General features: G+C 48.3%; 1 protein-coding gene across 1 annotated transcript in view; it reads left to right on the top strand.

The window, feature by feature from the left end:
* Window positions 1-19,236, top strand: part of LOC119381964 (uncharacterized protein DDB_G0271670-like) — a 125,622-nt gene extending 106,386 nt beyond the window's left edge. Inside the window, exons 3-4 of the mRNA XM_049412953.1 lie at window positions 2,554-2,980; window positions 18,937-19,236. Coding sequence (XP_049268910.1) covers window positions 2,554-2,980; window positions 18,937-19,236 — 727 coding nt within the window. The remainder of the gene's footprint in view (window positions 1-2,553; window positions 2,981-18,936) is intronic.
* The last annotated feature ends 539 nt before the right edge of the window (window positions 19,237-19,775 follow it).

The following is a 19,775-nucleotide window of genomic DNA, read 5'->3' as shown; positions in this document are numbered from 1 at the left end:
CTTTCTCTGATAATGGAATACCAACTCGCCCGACAGTCTAATCTTCCATTACTCGCGTTTATTACCTATGCGCTGTGTAAATTGAAACAGTGTTTTGAGGTAGCTATGTTTATGTACCCAGAGTGCATAGCTAGTCCTGACATTGTAGCAGCGTAGTGCAGGTCGCCGGCTTCCAATTAACCATTGCTCTCCTTGTTTAACCCCAATGTTGGCATACGCTAGCTCGTGAGGTCAAGCGCAACAGCATTCGCTGACGTACTGCCCGACAGGGTAATCAAGCTGTCGTTTTTTATGTTTTTAAGCTTAAGAGTAACGCTAGAAAGACGTGAACCACGAAGGCAGGACAGGCGATAACTTCCAACGTCTGTTGAGCATCGAATGAACTTAGGGTAGTGGATTGAATTTCCTCGTGATGGAACCTAGTCTCTTGCTCACGTCTGTGCTCACAAACAGCTATGTTCTCAGCTGCCCCGCTCTCTGCCAGAGAGATCAGACGACGAACGAATCAATACAAGGAAGCAACGAAGCCAGATGTAGTACCGAATCAGATTGTGCTCCCTGAAAACACATCGCATCACTGCCGTCATCGCTGTTTTCCACAGCAAGAACCAGGCGATGTACTTGCAAGAAATATCGAAGAGTTCTGTAGCCGCAATATCATCCGTAGAAATGTAATCGCAAGCATAAAGCCACTGCTCTATTCATCAAGCACGCGGTATTCTTGGACGCAAAACACAAGAAAATGTCATTTATTAGTTGTTCTTTTCGCCTACACGTGGCGCTTCAATAAGACATTGCCTCCAATAAGCCTTGGGTTTTCGGGACAACAATGGAAAGCTGAACCCGTCCGCGATAGAAATAAGTAAGAGACGGTTAGAGTATTGGTGGCAGAAAAGTAGAGATAAAGTACAAAAATAAATAATTGGGAAAAAAAAAGGTCATTCTGCCTTAAGAGGCAGAGAGATGGACCGTGAATTTATATTTTTTTGGTATAATAACATAGATTTAAACAATGTAGATAAGGCATTAGGACAACGTGAAACAAGGAAGTTTTTTTTTTCTTTCTTTTTTTCTCCTTCGAGCCTGGTGGCAGACATGTCACCGCCCCGTTATAAAGGGGACGCTCATAGCATCCATCCATCCAGCCCTTTTGGTGTAGGTCTTATTGTTCGGACTTTCGTACATTGAACGTATGGGGAGTTTCGCAACTCGTAAGATCGAAAAACTGACACAAACTAGTTCTTTTCTCGTGAGAAGAGGAGTAAATGTTGACGTAACATTTCAACTGTCGTAATAAATTCTGAGCCAACATTCACGTGCGGGGAAGCTGCAAAGCGTGCTTTTTCGCAAAGCGTGTCTTATTGAGGCGAAGCCCACCTAGACGATTGCGGGGGCAAGGGGTGGTTAAGCAAGCGCCGAAACATAGCTACTGGGGCACTTCCACTTGTGTAGTAGTCTACATCTACTTTTTAGATGCGAAACAGCTTTTGCTCGGGGCTGTGTCCGTCCCTTGGCGACCGTTCACTCGGGAACCAGGTGTGCTGGCACGCGCTAGCGCGTTCGGGCCTGTGTAAGGGTCTGGGTAAGACGCTGTGGCCTCTCTCCCTTAGAACCACGAGCCTGTGTAAGGGGCTGGGTAAGACGCTGTGGCCGCAATATCATCCTTACACTCTCTCGGTAATCATGTGATGGCGTCGGGGAACGAGATTCTGCAGACGCGCGATGATCCAACACGTTGTATCAGGGGCGTAGCCACAAATTTTTTTCGTGGGGGGGGGGGGGTTCAACCATACCTAATGTATGTTCATGCGTGCGCTTGTATGTGGACATGCATATATACGCAAGCAAAACTGAAAATTTTCGGAGCCCCCTCCCCCCCCCTGGCTACGCTCCTGCGTTGTATCCTAGTCAGAACGCGCTGGCACGCGCTAGCGCGTTCGAGCCTGTGTAAGGGGCTGGGTAAGACACTGTGGCCTCTCCCCCTTACCCTCTCTCAGCAGTCACGGAACATGAAGTCTACCCATGCCCTGCGTCGCATCCCCACATGGTTCCCTTTAGTGGGAGATGGTGTAATTTTTTTTAGACGTCGCGTTGTCTGTACTTGTATGCATTGAAATCGGGCCATGCGACGACATATATTGCTAAAGTGGCAAATCGTGGCAAAAAGTGACACGATACCCTAGGCATTAGCTAAGGTGATTCGAAGGTGACAGCCATCTTCTTTTTCTTCTCAGTCGATTGTATTGTCCTCCCCCCCTCCCGAAAGCTTTCTGCGCCCAACGTGGTTTTGCACGGCCTCCGAGATCGGAGCCACTGGAAGCTTTCTGCACCTCCCATGGTTTTGCAGGGATTGGGCCACCTTTGACCAAGCCAAGCGACCATCTCATGTGATGACGTCACCATCTTTGGCGACCTGCGACGTCATGGTGACGTCATCACGTGACGATAGCCTCTTGCATCGCTCGTGTTGAAGTTGATGGTCACTTTTCGCGTGTGATGAGTCATCCAAGGCTTTCGTCTCAACACTGTTTCATATTTGTACCTCTTGCGCAGCGTGCACGAGGAGAGCCACGGCTGGAAGGGTGGCTGGAAGGGCGGTTGGCACTCGTCGGGGGCACACGAGGGACTGCTGGCAAGCCAGCTGGCCGCGGCTGTACACTCTCACCGCAGTAGGGGAGGAGGAGGAGGAGGAGGTTTCAAGTTCCACCACCACGGCTCGGCCTCCGAGGCTGCGCCCATCATCGCTGCCGTGCACCACGTGACACACTCCGGGGGAGGAAGCGGAGGAGGCCTGAGCGCTGGAAGCCTCGCCGCCGCACTGCAGCACGCTTCCAGGCAGTCCGCGCTGGACGCGGTGCGCCACGTTTCGTCGGCTTCGTCGGCCCTCCAGCACGCGGGAGGCTCCCCTCTCGAGGCCGTCCACCACGTGACCCACGGCGCGTCGTCCGCCGCATCGGCGCTCAGTCACTTGCCCGAACAGGTATGCATACTTACGTATCAGTATCTCAAGGACACTGTGAATGAAATCTGTTTACAGACAGAAAGTTTAATATAAACGTGCTAGATGGTGCGGATATTGACTCCCCAAGGTTACTTAGACGCACTTTGGTGAGACGTAGCGAGAGAGGAAGGAGGGGCGGGGGCAGTAGGGGGGTGCGAGTACCGAGGCTGGGGAGACTGAGATGCCGATTGGAAGAGAAACTTCTGGTTTGCTACCCTACAGTGAGGGAACCTAAAGGTTCGGGAAAGAGAGAATAGCGGAGACATAAAGTAGGCATGTTAAAAGGCAGGGCTTGCAAACACGGACACAAGAGAGAAGTGAAGACACCACAATCGGCGTTTGTGGTGTCTGGATTTCTCTCTTGTGCCCGTGCTTGCACGCTCTGTCTTTTTAACATGAATACTTACCAACTACCTCAGCTCTCTGTTATTCTGAACACAAAGTAGATGTACAAAAAATGAGAGAGAAAGGGAGGAACGGGAGGATTGACTGCACTCTCTCTCTCTCATAGGACACGTGCACGTAAATTCTTCATAGGTGCCTTGGACGACTTATAAGAAGCTAACAGATAACGAAGCCAATAAAGGAAGAGGGGCGTTATTCGTAGCTTGGAGTGTTGCAATCATAAGATAAAAGGAGAGTGAATCACAGGTTACGTAAATACAACACGCCGCCAGTGGTGAAAGAACCAGCTCTCACGATTTCATATATAGAAACAGCAAAACACACACACACACACACACACCCCTACGACAGAATGCCAGCCGCCGCAGCTCATTTTGTAGAGCATCATATGCGTAATGTTAGGGTTCCGGGTGCGGTCCCCATTAGCAGCCAGTAGTTTTTTTTCCATCCCCTTTATTCCATTGTCGCTTCATCTCATAGTTGCTACCTTTGAATTAAACACACACAAAAAACACCACCCATGCTTTCCTTGGCTTCATTAATTTTTGACTTTTTATGATTGTACCTAACAAAAAATGTGCTCATTGACCAATAAATACCCTTTGTTTAGCCGATTCGTACTAACTACTTATTAGCTCATCATTCCCGGGTTGTCTCCTCCTAAAGCGGCCTGTCACCAAGACTGGCCAAAACAGACCGACTGCGTCAGACGGCAAAGGTCAAAAGCACAAAGATTGCAAGCAATTAGCCTATGCGTGCTGCTGGACACCCTTTCAGAAAATTTAAATCGTCTCCTTTTTGCCAGCTCATAACTTAGTTAAAGGGCCCCTCACGAGGTTTGACAATTTTGAGCTAACGAGCACAATGCATACACTGGGCGTTCACGATCACGTCTGCCAAAATTTGCAACGCTACGCGCCGCGGAAATGGGTCAAATTTCAAGGTGAACGCTGCTTGCCCTTCCTCTCGCGGGCGCGCGCTTTAGAGAATGAGGGGATGACATACATGAGAAAATGGCCCTACGTAGATGGTAGTGCTGTGACGTCGCTCCTCTACGTAGACGACTGTGCTCTGACGTCGCCAACAGTAGCACGTGACACTGCGATAATTATTTGACACGGCATGTGTAGTTTGTGTAATTTGTTGCTTGAATAGATTAATAAAACTTGAGAGAAATAATGAGACGCACAAAGGGAATGTGTGCGTCTTTTCCATTTTTTTTTCGTGAATTGCAGCGAGATGCGGGGCTAATGTGCCTCCCTTTCTCATGCGTTCGTGTAGCATCGCGCAGACGCCAGCCCTGGAAACGAAAGTAATGTTCTGGCGCGTTCGAGCACTCATTATGCTCATTTATTCTACCGCATCCAAGTAAACGTTAATGCGGCACTGGCTAATGATAAAGCTACTCTCGTGCCCGTACAAATGTTTCAACTTTCATGCCCGTCCCGCAGAAACAGGCAGTACTTGAGTACACCACAGAGAACGCCAACAAAACGCCCACGGCCGCTACATAAAAAAAAAGTAGCGGCCGTGCAACGCCGCGCGCTGGCTCGGGCTGGCTCGGGCACGTCATGCGCACGTGACCATGCATGCGCATGACGTGTCCATGCGCATTTGTCAAGTGAAGAGGGCAGGGAAGGGATTTGGCTTGCTAAGGCTACACGGGGCGAGTGGCAAGGGTTTGAAACTCGCCTCCTCGCATCATGGTTTCGCGCCGCTACAAATTATTGTTTTTCTCAGCTCGTAATGAACCGATTTGAAAAATTCTTGCGGCACACTGCTCTTCATTGGGCACACAACAACTTCCAGCGTCTAACTAAAATTTGCTATGTGGCCTGGTGAGGGGCCCTTTAAAGAGAAAATCACCAACTGCCGGGGCCGCACAATTATCCTGTCCATTGAGAAACCCGTGCTACAAACGGCGCCTCTTACGCAGATTCGCCAACGGCCTTGTAGGTCATGCCCTGCCTGCTGCAACTGACATATTTCAACACGATGTTTCTTTCAATAAGTCACGTGCGAGCTGAGCGCCGAAGTGTTGCTCCTGCTACTCTTGCCCGCCAGTCACCCATTTACCGTCGTTCTTTATAATGAGAATAGCATTCTATTGCACCAAGGTTTCGTTCAACGTTGGTGGTCACGTGACATCGACTGCCATTGGCGATATGCTCTGCCTACAGTTTCTTTTTTTTTTTGAAGCTGTGTTATTACATAGCAAAATCCGATACTCCTCTATACTACACTGTGTAATATGGCAATGTGTTGAGCTGCTGTCGTGATACTGACGAAAACATTTATTGTAAAAAAGAGTTTGGTGGTCATAGAATGGCCCAGTTACATGGTCGGAGTTCTAGTCCTGGACACCACATGACGAGGCCCCATCTCGCGCCCGTCTCACCAGAGCCCGTTGAGACTCGGGCGAGGAGCGATTGAGGAGGGCAGTCTCCGATGCCTTTCGAGAAGGGGTAGAAGAAGGGGGCAGGTGAGGAGTTCTTGTATATGCCAACACCATGTAGAAGGTTTGGTGCAGTGACATCGTCCTTGCCATCAGATAACCTCAGATCCATATAGCGGACAAGCTATTTGGCGTTCAGCTACGGTTTATTTGTTTCACAACTGCTCGATAACGACGCGGACAAGCAAGCGTACTCGTTCTGGCCTGTTCCCTTGTGTGCCGCCAATCGTATATCTATGATCTTTTCTTACGCTTGACTATTCGTCAATGCGTTCTCAAAGCTCTCGGTGACAACTGTCAGCAGACCCTCTTTGTGCTTGGAATATGTTTGTTTTAGACTCTCACAAAAAAGGGCGTATTTCGGGAGTATTTTGTTCCACAACAATAATCGCCGTCTATCGGGCGTGACTTTCTTCGGATTATCGCCGCGCGCCCGGTACTTCGAGGTCACGGACGCCGCACGCGCTATCAACGTGGCATAGCATTCTTGGCAGGAAAGTGGAGGGCACAGGGTTTTCAAGAAAGGAGACGCAAGCAAGCCACATTACCATTGCTGTTATGGGACGAAAATACACCCTAAATACGCCTTCCTTTTTACAGCGAAAGCTGTTATGAGATCATTTCACCGGCCGTTTTTGGCGCCGTAGTTGTCCGCCGCCGCCGCCGCCGCCGGTGTCCGTAACCACTATCGCTCGAAATAAAAAAAAACGAAATAAGAAAAAAAATTACAGTATGGAACGAGGTTCGAACCTGGGCCCTCTGCGTGGGAGCCCAGCATTCAACCTCTGAGCCATGCCGGTGCTTGAAACTGCCTTGCAAAAAGACCCAATACAGTCTTCATGTCGGGAAGGAACCGCATTAACATATGTAATGTAGCGTGGTAGAAGAGTAAAATAACAACCAAGTGTCACACAATGCGAATTCTGTAACCAGGCGTCACACAATGCGAATTGCGCAACGAGTGAGTTGTTGAATGCTCCCAACCAGTGCTGGGCAGTATCGAAGATACATGTATCTTAGATACTATCTTAGATACTCTATGGGTATCTTGTATCTGTATCGCGATACGTCTCGAAAGACGAGTATCTGTATCTGTATTTCTGATACATTCGATAATGTATCGTGTATCTTAAGATACAAGATACTTATATCGCAACACAACCGTGTGAAACAACAATCGCTGGCCAATCTCCGCTTCTCAAGCTGGTACTGGTGCCACTAAGCCATCTGAATAAGTCTTAGGGCAGTGACGCAATTTTATTTTTCCGCCAGAGTCCTCCAGTGAGGGCAGAAGATAAGGACGACAAGCGCGCGGACGTCTACGCCCAGCCCACGTACCTTTTGTTTTCTCTATCTCTTTTTCTTTTTAGTTGCGCCAGGCCGCGACACTTGCTCTTAGCAACTGTCCTGCGCTGCGTATTCCACTGCGTGCGGCGTCTATCGCGCAAATTTTGATATTGCTACAGTGTCGTTATTGAAGATTCTCTTGCGTCTTGCGTTTTTGCTCCGTAACGAAATGTGATACGTGCAAGAATGGGGTTGGTTTGCGTCGTGTGAATTTTACATATCAGCGATTGGAAGGATCTCGTGGATGTAATCTTGACTTGCATGCAATGAATTAACTTATATGCAAATAAGATTCTAACAACTTTAGCGCCACTGGTACTGAAGCTAGATCTAAAAGAGCAAGCGTTTACCTAAGTGAAAATATCTGGCGTACCGTATTTTTCACCTCCTGCTACATTTCTTCAAACATTTATGAAATCATAATGTCATTATTTGCACAAGTGCTTTCTTAGCTGTCATTTTGCATCCCATACATTACCTAGGTCTCTGCACTGTTTGTCCGGTCTGGTTACTGCAGTAGGTCTTTTGTAACGCGCTCCCAAAACAAGATCTCTGCTTTATTCTTCTGTCTGCTTTATTTCTACTACTGTTAACACATTTACACGTTGCCAAGACGATTTTGAAAACAAATATATAATTATGTGGGCGTGCTTGAGTATACAGTACAAAACATTCTGCTTACCGCTTAGGAAAATAGCGAAATTGAGTTTGCATTATAATAATGGAAATCGTTAGGAGCCACCTTAAAGATGTTAGGAGGGGATTCGAGAAACGTTGTTTTACTGAATGCTCCCTTTTACTCATGAGCGTCCCAACGAGCCGTTTCAGGCAATTTTTCCACAGGCGCCGAATTTTCTATTGTCTCAACAGGTAAGTTGACGATACTTCATGCTCATAGCTATTAAGGGCGCCCTCTGTATTGTGTTTCTATACTCATTCAATGTGAATGTTTGACACACAACCACCTCTCTATTTTGCTTATATTTGTTTTCCTCTTTTAGGCCTTCTTAAATATTTTTCGTATTACTAATCGCTACGTAATGTGAGCTAAAAGCGGCAATAGCGCCAATAGCGGCGGCGTCCTGCGACGCTCTATGCAACTATACAATACGTCTGAGATGTTTCTGTGTTGCACATGTTCTCTCGTTGAAGAAAAATTGCTAAAAGATTGCACGTTAGTGAGTCTATCAACAAAGAATCCTTTACGCCAGCAGATAGTAGAATATGAAAATTCATTGCAGTTTTACGTCATCTGCGTATACGCCACGGGTGTCAAACTCAGCTTATAGCCGGCGCGAAATTTAGTTCCAAGGAACGGGACAGTGAGGGTGGTGGGAGAGAGTTTGAACAAAATTACGATTTTAAAGGAAGCCTTTCCCATATCTCATATATAGGTCATTTCTGAAGGGGATTTGGAGTCAAGATTCGAGAAACATCGATACCGATGTACAAAACGAGTGAAATCTGGACGCATATTGTGAAATATCGAATTTTTTCCCCAGGGTTACGTTTCAGAAGCGACTCCCATCAATTGCAAAAATAACAAGCAAGAACCGTTGTTAGCGAAGTGTATAAAGAGTTGTCCTGTTAAGAAGCTAAAACAAACCCCAATAAGTTGTTTTGGAAGGAAACTAATGTACTTTGAGCAAGAAGGGCAATACTTTCGAGATAATAACGGACATTTCATTCAAGTGAAACAAAATAGGTCACAGTTAAGAAATTTCCAAGCAGACATTTTCGTACATTGGCGTTTGCTGCTACATTATATGGATCTATAATAACAAATTTGATAATGTATCGAAGTATCTTAAGATACAATTGCCAAGTATCGTATCGGATACAATTATTGCGGCAGTATCTTGTATCTGTATCTCCAATACTTCTTGCCTGAGTATCTTGTATCGTATCGCGATACAATTTCAAAGTATCTTTGCCCAGCCCTGCTCCCAACCCATTACAAAGGGGTCTGTCATAATTCTTCATCGTCATTAGCCACAGCATCAACAAAGTGCACATAATGCCTTACAGGTGTTTAGCAGATACCACGGTTCTGCGCAGAATGACGAAAAATTGCGTAGTGGCTGCTTCCTTCGTTCACAAAATTATGATTTATAGCGTAGTGGGTTCCGCGCAGCTGCACTTCTATTGGTTGCCAAGGAACCCCATAAGGCTCCCATGACCCATTTCCTCAGGGTCTCAATAAAGTTAATTCCCTTTCTCTATCTCTTTCTCACGATAGCGTATGTTATAAAGTGTGGTGGGGAGAATGAAATAACGACCTGGCGTCACACAATGCGAAGTACGTAACTAGTGGGTCATTTAAAGCTTCCAACCGATTACAAAAGGCTCAGTCATAATTCTTCATCGTCATCAGTCGTCGTATCAAGAAACTGCACAGAATGCCTTAAAGATGGTACCTCGATTCTCCGCAGAATGACGAGTAATGTCGTGGTGGGTGCTTCCAACTTCACAAAAATTATCGTTTGTGGCGTAGTGGGTACGTTGCTAGTGTAGTTGTATTAGTAGCCACAAGAGAGTTTATAACGGGCTCTAGAAATGCCGCTCTTCGAGCTTTCGCTGTGACTGTGCTGCGCTTTCCGCGCAGGCCTGGCGTTTTTTTCTTTTTTTTTTCTTATTAGAGTGCACATCTCAAAGAAACAAATAAGAATTCATAGGGTCCCTGTGCACTCACCTAAGACGACTGAAAGGCGAAAGCCATCTTCTTTTTCTTCTCAGCCAATGCACTTATTGATCCTGCGCTGGTTTCGCGTTTTTAAAGTAACCGTTCTTCTTTTATTAAGGTGACAACCTCATATGTCTCATGAGTAATAAATTTTCGAGATTTGGCGAGACCCTACCGCTACTTCTTGAAACCTCACAACGGCAAAAAACAAAATAATAAAAGTCTGCCAAAGGCCACGTGATACTCGAATGTATGTATGCTTGCCGCCTGCGCACCAAAAGCCAATGAGGTCAAGTAACATAACGTCATCCATGACGTCACCCTGTGACTCATTATGACGTTACAGATCGCCAGATATTTTGGCGCCGTGATGATGTCATGAGATTACGTCACATCATGACGCCACCACACTACATCGCCGCTTGCTTAAAGGTGGGCGGGTCGCGGAGGCTAGTGCAAAAGCACGTTCCCCGCCGCGGTGGTCTAGTGGTTATGGCGCTTGACTGCTGACCCGAAAGGTCGCGGGATCGAATACCCGGCCGCGGCGGCTGCTTTTTCGATGGAGGCGAAAATGTCTGAGGCCCGTGTACTTAGATTTAGGTGCACGTTAAAGAACCCCAGGTGGTCGAAATTTCCGGAGCCCTCCACTACAGCGTCTCTCATAATCATACCATGGGTTTGGGACGGTAAACCTCAGAAAAAAAAAGCGCGTGAAGTGCAGAAGCTTTCGGGGAAGGGGGGGGGGGAATCAATACAATGGAAAAGAAGCTGTCTTTCGCCTTCAATTCGTCTTAAGCGAATGCATAAGAGACCGTGTGACTTTTTTTACGGGATGGTCCACTGGTTTACAGTCAACGCATTTGCTCTCCACAGAGTGAGAGCTCTTACTGTGAGTGATCTCTGTGCCGATAAACCCTTCCAGGGAAAGGATCTTAACAAAAAATAGTTATATGGCGAGCTTGACTTGGAATCGACTGACATCACTTCCGTCACAGAAATGACGTCACTAAACAAGCGGAGAAGCAGCAGTGGTGTTTAGAGAAAAGGTAGACGATTTAGAATACTACGTACCTACGGGAGAGCTGTAAGCTGTCGTGTTTAAAAGAAATGGCTTACGATATAACAGACGCCACATAGCTGGACACAAGTGCTTCGGAATGTATTTTTTGGCGAGACTGATTAATGCATAGCATCTTCCGTATGTCACTCTATACATCCTTCAAAAATGTGACAGCCGCATTGGTTGATTTTGCTAACATATTATGTCTAATGAGTAGTTATTTAATTTTCATCGGATTACTTCAGGAATGTTATGACCATTGCAGATTGCCCTTTATCTGAGACCTTGCAATAAACCACGTAGAAAGGAAATAAATTTGTCACGTCCTTGTGAATTTCGGCAAGATGCTTGCAGATAATGCTTCAGGATACGAGGACACTGAGATATATATTACATATGCGAGTTTAGCGCAAGAAGGTTTGCTCTAGCGTTTCAATGATGCGTTTAAAAACTGATTAAAACTCACAAGGTCCTTATATGCATTCACCTAAGACGACTCGAAGGCGAAAGCCATATTCTTTTCTCTTCTCAGTCAATGTGTTGATGCTGCCCGCCACCCTCTGAAAGCTTTTTGCACCCTAACGTGGCTTTGCACTGCCTCCTGGACCGGATGCACCTCGGCTGGTTTTTCACTGCCTCCGTGACCTCCGTGATCGGCCCACCTTTGACCAAGCAAGGATGACATGTGATGACTTCACCATATGACGTCATGATGACGTCACAAAGTCTGGCGATCTGTGATGTCATGATGACGTCATATGGTGGCGTCATCACGGGATGATGATTTTTTGCATCACTCGTGTTGACGCCCGTCGACGGGGAAGCCGACGCGGGACGCCTGTAATTTTCGCGGTTTAATGAGGCATCTAAGGCTTTCGCCTTAATAAGAATGTAAGACAACTCAAATATACACACAGAGCGCAATTTATGCACTTCCATTCTTAACGTCCGACAAAGCAGCAGCTATTTCTATACAGTCACCTCTCACTTCGTGTTATTACATATTCTACTGAAAGAGACATCAGCTGCCTTTTTAGGGCGAAAGCTTTACCACTCCATGTCTCGCAAGGTTATTCATCGCGTCGCAGTGACTTTGAGCAGTCGAAGCACAAGCACAACGCACGGCGCGTCCGCCCTGGCAAAATAAGAGCTCGATGGCGTCAGCCAGAAAAGATAGTAAATCCAGCGCTTAATGTAGTGCTAATTCTGTCTAATCCAGTGTTCATCGTGCGCTAAATCCTACGCTAATGTCGTTCTTGTGCAGGCCATGGTAGTGCGCTACTAGAACAGGTCAGTGCCCGGAGGGAGCTTCGAAAAGTGAAGCCGAAACGGAGGTCAAGCCGCTTGTGGCGCTGCGATCGTAGCCTGCAATGTGTCGTCGTTAAGAGCTGCGCGCAACTTCACCAAAATTGTGCGTCTCTAGAATGCCCGCTTTCCACTCAAAAGGCCCCCTGCCCTGCTTCGACTAGCAGCTGTAGATGGTGGTTTAGATGCGAACCAGCTTATGGTGGACCCTACCTCCCTCTCTGACTCCGCCGTCCACGCTAGTACCGCCTCCTGCGCATGCGCCAGGCACAACTGTGGCTGCATGTGCAGCTCCGGCGGAGTGAGGGAGAGTTGTAGGGTGCCTGGTTGTGCCTGGCTCTGTTCCCGCGCGCCAGTTTCGCTCGAGGTTTATCTGATGCTCCACACTCGCTGCTTTAGGCGCTACGGTAGCTCAACGGTGTAAGATGGCCTCCGCCCGTTCCACTCCGCTCATTCTCTCCAGTGACATGATCAACAACAACGCCACCGGCAACGCCAACACCAATGCAAATGCAAATGCGGGTGCAAAGGCTGCGGAGGATGAGAAGAGGGCTCGAGCCGCTGCCGCGAAACGGCAGCGGCGGCAAGCGGCCCCCTCGACTGCTTCGCATGCTGCTCATGGTTCCCTAACGGGGACATGTGCTGGATTTTTTTACACTTGGTGTCACTTGTTATAAGCTGTATGTTTTCCTTTGTTTCTTAAAATTAGCTTCGGTTGCTACGTATTGCTCCCAAAAAGTAACGCGGAATGTGAAGTGAAATAGAAGAAATTTGACACAGTGAGTGTAATATTTGCAGCGCCACCACCCGACATTCAACAAAAACGTAATAGTATGGCCTCCGAGATTTTTGCAAATTCGAGACTCGAACAGAGACTTCACATTTTACGCCACTTTTCTGTAGCAATACCTGGCAACTGAAGCTAGTTTTAAAGGGGCCCTGCAACATTTTCCAAGTAGCCATAGAATGGCTTCAATGAAGGAGCTTATTTCACCATGAATCAATCACTGCAAGAATTTTAGAATCCGTCCAGTACGAGCGGGAGTTACAAAGATTCGTCGCACGCTGTAATTGCTTTCTCTCTTTTCTCGCCCTGCGAAAGCGCTAGAAGCTAAGCAGGGAAGGGGTGGCACGAGAGAAGAAGGTACGTCATGCACTCCTCGTGACCTTGAGTATATTAAGATGCGAAAGCATCTTATGCTCGGTGGCAGTGTCTGTTCTGCGGCGTCCGCACCCATACTGCGCACGTGCCAACTCTCCCCCCTCTCTTCGCGGTGAGCGCGAGGAGGTGGGAGGAGGTGGCGTGAGCGCTGCCTCCGCTTCGTTTCTCCTCTCCCGTTTCTTTCTCTCCGCCACAGCTGTGCGCTCATATATAATGCGGCGCGCGCTCGCTTCCGTTGCATTCTCCTTCGCAATAGGCTTCCCAAGCAACGCTTAGCGGCGCTGCTGCTCTTGACAGGCAGCGCCATCTCTGGCAGAAAAAGAGAAACTTGGGCGTGATCAGCGAGCGTTTTCCCTTCTCTCCACCGCGTTGCCGCTCGCTTCCGTGCACGTGCAGAGCTCTCGCGGTGCACTTGCGGGCGTCTCACAATGTACCGCGTGCAGTGCTGGCTTCAAAAGGATCTTCAAGCTTGACTGGCGCTTCCGAAAAGCGAACTTGATAAAATGAGAAAGGCTATCACGTTAACGGTGAAGAGCAGACGATCGACGACAACCACGCCCGACTCAAAGCGAAATGCATTTCCCAAGTCGCGATTACAACGTGTAGGACGTATATCTCGAGGTAAGTCTCATTCTGTCATGTTAAAGATGAATAATGGTCCACATGCACTCCGAAATGAAGCCGTACACGCTATCGATGTTCTGCGGCGTGGACTACGAATCATATGATTGTTGTTTTGATATGGCATGCTTACAGTAGCAGCCGTGTACTTTCGTGAACAAACGTTTGCGGCGTGCGAAAAAAATTATACAGCCATGGCACTGCTTCCTGAGAAGGTTTGAGTCAAGTCCTCCGTGCCGCTGGAGAATCACCCCGATTAAGACGCGAGGCAGCTAGCTGAGCTTCAACCACTGTGAAGCAAGATGAACTGCTCGCCTCGTTTTTTCGGCTCTCGCGTCATGCTTGCAGTATCTTTTTATGATATCGACTTGACAGGGGTATAAAACCTGTTGCGTGAACGCGGCTAGAAAATCGCACAAAGTCAGAAGGTGGTTACTTCAAGGTTGCAATTGCAAAGCATGTATTAAGTGCCAGTTATATTTAGCGGCTTAAATATATATCACCCCAATAAAGTGACAAAAACAAAGCAAACCTGCAGAACGATGTCAAAGCTTGCTGAAAATGTACAGACGTCCGTTCCGGCGTGATAAAGCAGCCTTCCCGACGCGTGAAATGCAGGCGCCGAACTTCTGACAATGTGCGGAGTTCAGTTGAATTCAACCGACCGCGCAACGCTAACGGTATAACGCGAATGTGAACGTTCAACAACGGCGGGTAGGTCTCACGAGCACGGGGAATCAAAACACAAAGTTGCTTCACCTACAACCGTAACTGGACTTTAACAATGCGAGAAGACAGCGAGTAATCATTACTGTAGTCGCTGCGTGCATGCGCCCCGTTACTTACCGATTCATGTAGTCGGAACGAACGACAGCGATGAACTCAGACAGCCAAAATAGAAGGCGAGACAGCGCTGTCACCTATCCACGCTTGCCGCCTTTATTTCTCGTACGACACGCCCGGGAGCCGATACAGTTTAACACGTGAATCGTGTGCCTTGTCTGCACTGTTGTGGCTGGCCACTAAACCGCAATACTTCGGACCACGCTTGCGCTTCCGCGGGGTCGCTTCTGCCATCGTGGAAGTGCGCAGCTTCGCACAGCAAGCCTCTCGGTTCAACGTACCCAGCTGACGGCCTCCCAGTTACCCGCACCGAGAGAAGAACGCGTGCGCACGTGCGCTACCGCTACCGTGAAAGGGGCTGAGTCGGCCGCGCCACGTTCCAGAGCTTTCCGACAGAGCCGCGGCGCGGCGCTGTCGTCGCGCCGCAAACTTGAGCTTGGGTTCCCTATGGCGCTATGGACGCTCGCGAAGCTGAACGTAAACGGCAACGCCGGCAAGCGAATCTCGAAGCTGCGAAAGCGCGCGTTCGCTGTGCTTCCGTCATTCTGTCTCTGTGCAACGGTGTACGAAACGCCATGAACAACGTCAACGTCGGCGCTAGTTGCAGCGGCAGCGCCACCGCCGTGGAGCAGAGGAAGGCTCGGGAAGCTGAACGTAAACGTCAGCGTCGGCAAGCGGCAATTCAAGCGTCTCGACAACCACCGTCTCATAATTCCATAAGAGAAAAGGAAACTCAGTGCGCACCCCCCGCTGTGCTTTCGCATCCCACCACGGTTGCCCGTAGGAGGAGATGATGTGTAATTTCTTTTTCTTTTTTTTCTTCGAACGCGCGGCGTACTTTCGGTGCGCGCGCGCGCGGCCAAGTGACGGCCTCTCGTGACGGCCACAGTAACTACCGAGCGCGCCATGTTCAAATCAGCCAATGGCGTGGCTAGTGGCAGTGACACCGTAAGCATCACTTTTTTTTGTCGAGAGAAGAGGGAGTGCTTTTTAGCTGACTTTGAGAATTTATTGTAAATCCCAGGCCGAGTGCTGCGCTATAATTTTTGGCTAGAGTGTTCTCAGGAGCCGCGACTACCGATAGGCAGCGTTTTCTGACCATGCTGAAAAAGTGTTGCAGGTCCCTTTAAGAAACAAAGGAAAACCAATACAGCTGTAACAAGTGACGCTAAAAATAAAAAACCGCCATCTATAGCTACGATTCAAACTCGGGCCTTTTGAGTGGGAAGCGGGCATTCTACCACTGTACCATTTTGGTGGAGCGCGCGCGACTCAAACGACGACACTTTGCAGGCTACCGATCGCAGCGCCACAAGCGGTTCGACCCTTTTGGGCTTCACTTTCTGTACATTGGTGCGGCGGCCGTTCAGAGCACTTCCCTGCTCTACTACACTCTACCGTGGTGCATTTCTAGATCTGGTGCTGAATCCTGCGCTAATGCCGTTTTCGTGTAGGTCTTGTTGTCGTTCTAAATCCTGCGCTTAATGCAGCTCCACTACCGCGAAACCTGACGAAGTGCGTAGCACAGGCAACCTAGCGATTTCCACGAAAATCGCGCGATTGCCGAGGCGGTGACGCCCTCTCTTACGCGGCACGTGTATCAACCGGATGTTTCGGAAGCGTTTTTTGCGATTTTAGGTAAATTATTGCCATCAATTATTGGTTATATCTGCAGTTTATATTATTCTAAACCTTGTTAGTTTATTTTACACTAGTTTTGAGCATTGATAACCTTGTTTTAGGCCTGTATTGACCACTGCGTGACCATGCGACATGAGACAGTGGATGGACGACAAGCCGGCCTCCTAAAGTGCCACGCACTTAAAATAGGAGTCCGTCTTGGTTCTCGGCTAGCTCAGACGCTATAGCCGCAGATGCTGCTCTTTCGTCCCTGCGTCTCTCTCACTCCAAGTCACGCCACGGGATCCGCTGTGGAGAGGCTTCGCCGTTGTGCTCGTTCGGAGCCTCGCCTCTGAGGTACCACGTGACTAGGTGAAGGTTTAATGGCTGCTTCGCCGGCGCTAGGCCGCTCAGCCTCGCCATTGATGGCACGCAGGCTAGGCCGTCTGCGCGTACGCTTCGGCGCAAGCGACAGGCTGAAGCAGATCATCAAGTAGATATAGCCACACGTTAGGCTACGAAATATCAGGCAAAAGCAAAGTTAATAATAATATTTGGGGTTTAACGTCTCAAAACCACGATATAATTATGAGGGACGCCGTAGTGGAGGGCTCCGGAAATTTCGACCACCTGGGGCTCTTTAACGTGCACCTAAATCTAAGTACACGGGCCTCAAACATTTTCGCCTCCACCGAAAATGCAGCCGCCGCGGCCGGGATTCGAGACCGCGACCTTCGGGTCAGCACTCGAGCGCCATAACCACTAGACCACCGCGGCGGGGCGCAAATACAAAGCTGCCTGCTGAAACACTGGGACAAAGGGAAGCCAGGTTAGCACGTTATAGAGAAGATTGTCAGGCGCAAAGGCGTGCAAAAATCGAAGCTACTGCGGCCGCCGCCTGTGTGCGTAGTCTTTGCAAAACCAATCGTAACATACCTTCCTCTGGTGCTAACTAGGTTTACAAGAGTTAAACCTCAGCCAGTTTTACTTTTTTTACTATTACTACGTGTCACCTAACATTCTATTGATAATCGAAGATAAACACTGGAACTTGGTGGAAAATGAAGATGACGTGAACGCGTTGGTTAAACTGCGCTACAGTTCCAAGGTAAACTAGGTTAGTAAAGACGCGTAACGAGGACGACACCACGTGCGGGCGTCTTTTCTAAGCTAGAGTACCTTGTAACTCTAGCGCTCTTTAACGAACATGCAATACCAACTAGCCTAATACCTCACCCTGCTGACGTGAACCTGCTCATTTACCCCAGCACTCGTACGTACCACTCGCCAAGATCTGTTATATTAATGCTATCATAGCCAGGTTTACAGCACGACGTTCAGCTAATTCGAAACCTCTTATATTATTTCATTGAGTTTTTACGAGCATTATTAAAGTTTCTGGTGTCGAAAGAAATAATAAGAGGGGAGGGGAAGGTTCAAAGGAGCTGAAGTGTTCATGCCTTTCCACTGCTAAAGAATAACAACTCAGCAGTTCTCTCTAAATTCTGAATTTTGTTACAGAGCGCTCTCAGCCAAAAGAACTCCAAACATTTTCTGAGGAGGGTTGCTTAGACCCTGGGCGCATCCGTCGGTGGCGATGACTGCAGTTATTGACCTCTGTTACTTACTGCTCATTTTGCGCGTCCCTCCGTAGGCGCGCAGTCCTCACTGTTCCCTTCTTTTTTCTATTCCTCATCCCTTTACCTGCAGTGGCAGGTAGCACGCAGGTCGACAGCGGGTAAGGCATGCAAGCATGGACAAAAAAGAAGAGAACCCGACGACACGCTGCATTTGTGTTGTCCGGTTCCTCTTCTGTGTTCGTGTCTGCCTGCATTACCTTATCAAGGCCAAAGCCTTAGATGCTTCATCAAACGCCTAGTAGTGACCTTCAGCGTCAACACGGAGTGATGCTAAAGATCATCACCATGTGATGACATCACCATGTGATGACATCCCCCTATGACGACATCATGCCGTCACATGCCGCCAGGATTTTTGACGTTGTCATGACGTCAGATAAACCCAACGTCACATAATGACGCCATCACGTGAGCTCACCGCTTGGTCAAAGGTGAGCCGATCCCGGAGGCACCACAAAACCGCATGAGGCGCAGAAAGCTACCACTGTCTCTGATCTGGAGGTGGTGCGAAACCACGATCAGTGCAGAAAGCTTTCTGTAGGGGAGGGGGAAGGGGGTGTGGGGGGACTCAATGCAATCGAATGAAAAGAAAAAGAGGAGGAAGAAGATGGCTTTCGCCCTTCAAATCGTCTTAGGCAAGTGCATAAGAACCATGTGAATATTTTCAACAGTGAATCCCTACCAACTACCTCAACTTTCAGTCGTCTAAATGACCTCTTTATTTCTCTCTCTCTCTCTCTCTCTCTGTCTCTTCCTCTGACACTGAACACGCTGGTATCGACATGGATGCGCAGATCGTGGCTCCCGTGTCTGCCGTACACCACCAGCACGCGGTAGCCGTGCCAGCCGTGATCAAGTACGCCTCGGAAAGCAGCCACGGATCCTCGGGTCACAAGTCCCACTACGGCAACTACGCGAGCGCGAGCAGCAGCAGCCACTACAGCTCGGGTCGCACCAAGAGCAGGTACTCGCCTTCCTCCTCATCCTCGTCCTCCAGCTCGGGCTACAAGGCGAGCAGCAGCTACAACAGGCCATCCTCGGTACGCGGTTCCTCCAGCAGTTCGTCCGGCTCTTCCAAAGGATCATCCGGGTAAGCCTTGGCCTCTTATGGAAATTTTTAGCATTTCTGATATTCCAGTATACGCAAAGGGGTTCACGAAATACCACGTTACCGGATGATGGCACCGACATCTTGTGACGCTTAGTGCAACCAGAGTTATTCATTCATTAATTTACAATACTGTAAGCGCTCGCGGGCTTTCACATGGATTGCAAAGGACATTATACAGTGCCGTGTACAAAGCAGTTCCAAACGTCGCTGAAAAACTTCAGCTGATTGACAATTACAAATACACTGTAATAGAGCTTGTTCCATTAGATAATTTTGCAGGGCAGAAAGGAAAACTTGAATGCATCAATTCTTGTAGTGTAGGATAAAATACCATATAAATGATTTACAAGTTTCTTTGTTTCCGCACTAGTGTGCTTGAGGAGCATAGGTTATAAAAGGCAACTCACTCGGAGTTACGCCGCTGTAAGGATTTACACCACAGAGAAGTACAATGCAGCATATTTCTGGAATAACAACTTTGTGCTTGCCTGGTTTATCTCGGCCCCCCGCCAGATGGCACCA

Source organism: Rhipicephalus sanguineus, chromosome 2 (genome assembly GCF_013339695.2).
Source record: "Rhipicephalus sanguineus isolate Rsan-2018 chromosome 2, BIME_Rsan_1.4, whole genome shotgun sequence".
NCBI classification, from domain to species: Eukaryota; Metazoa; Arthropoda; class Arachnida; order Ixodida; family Ixodidae; genus Rhipicephalus; species Rhipicephalus sanguineus.
This window is presented reverse-complemented; position numbering and strand designations above follow the sequence as displayed.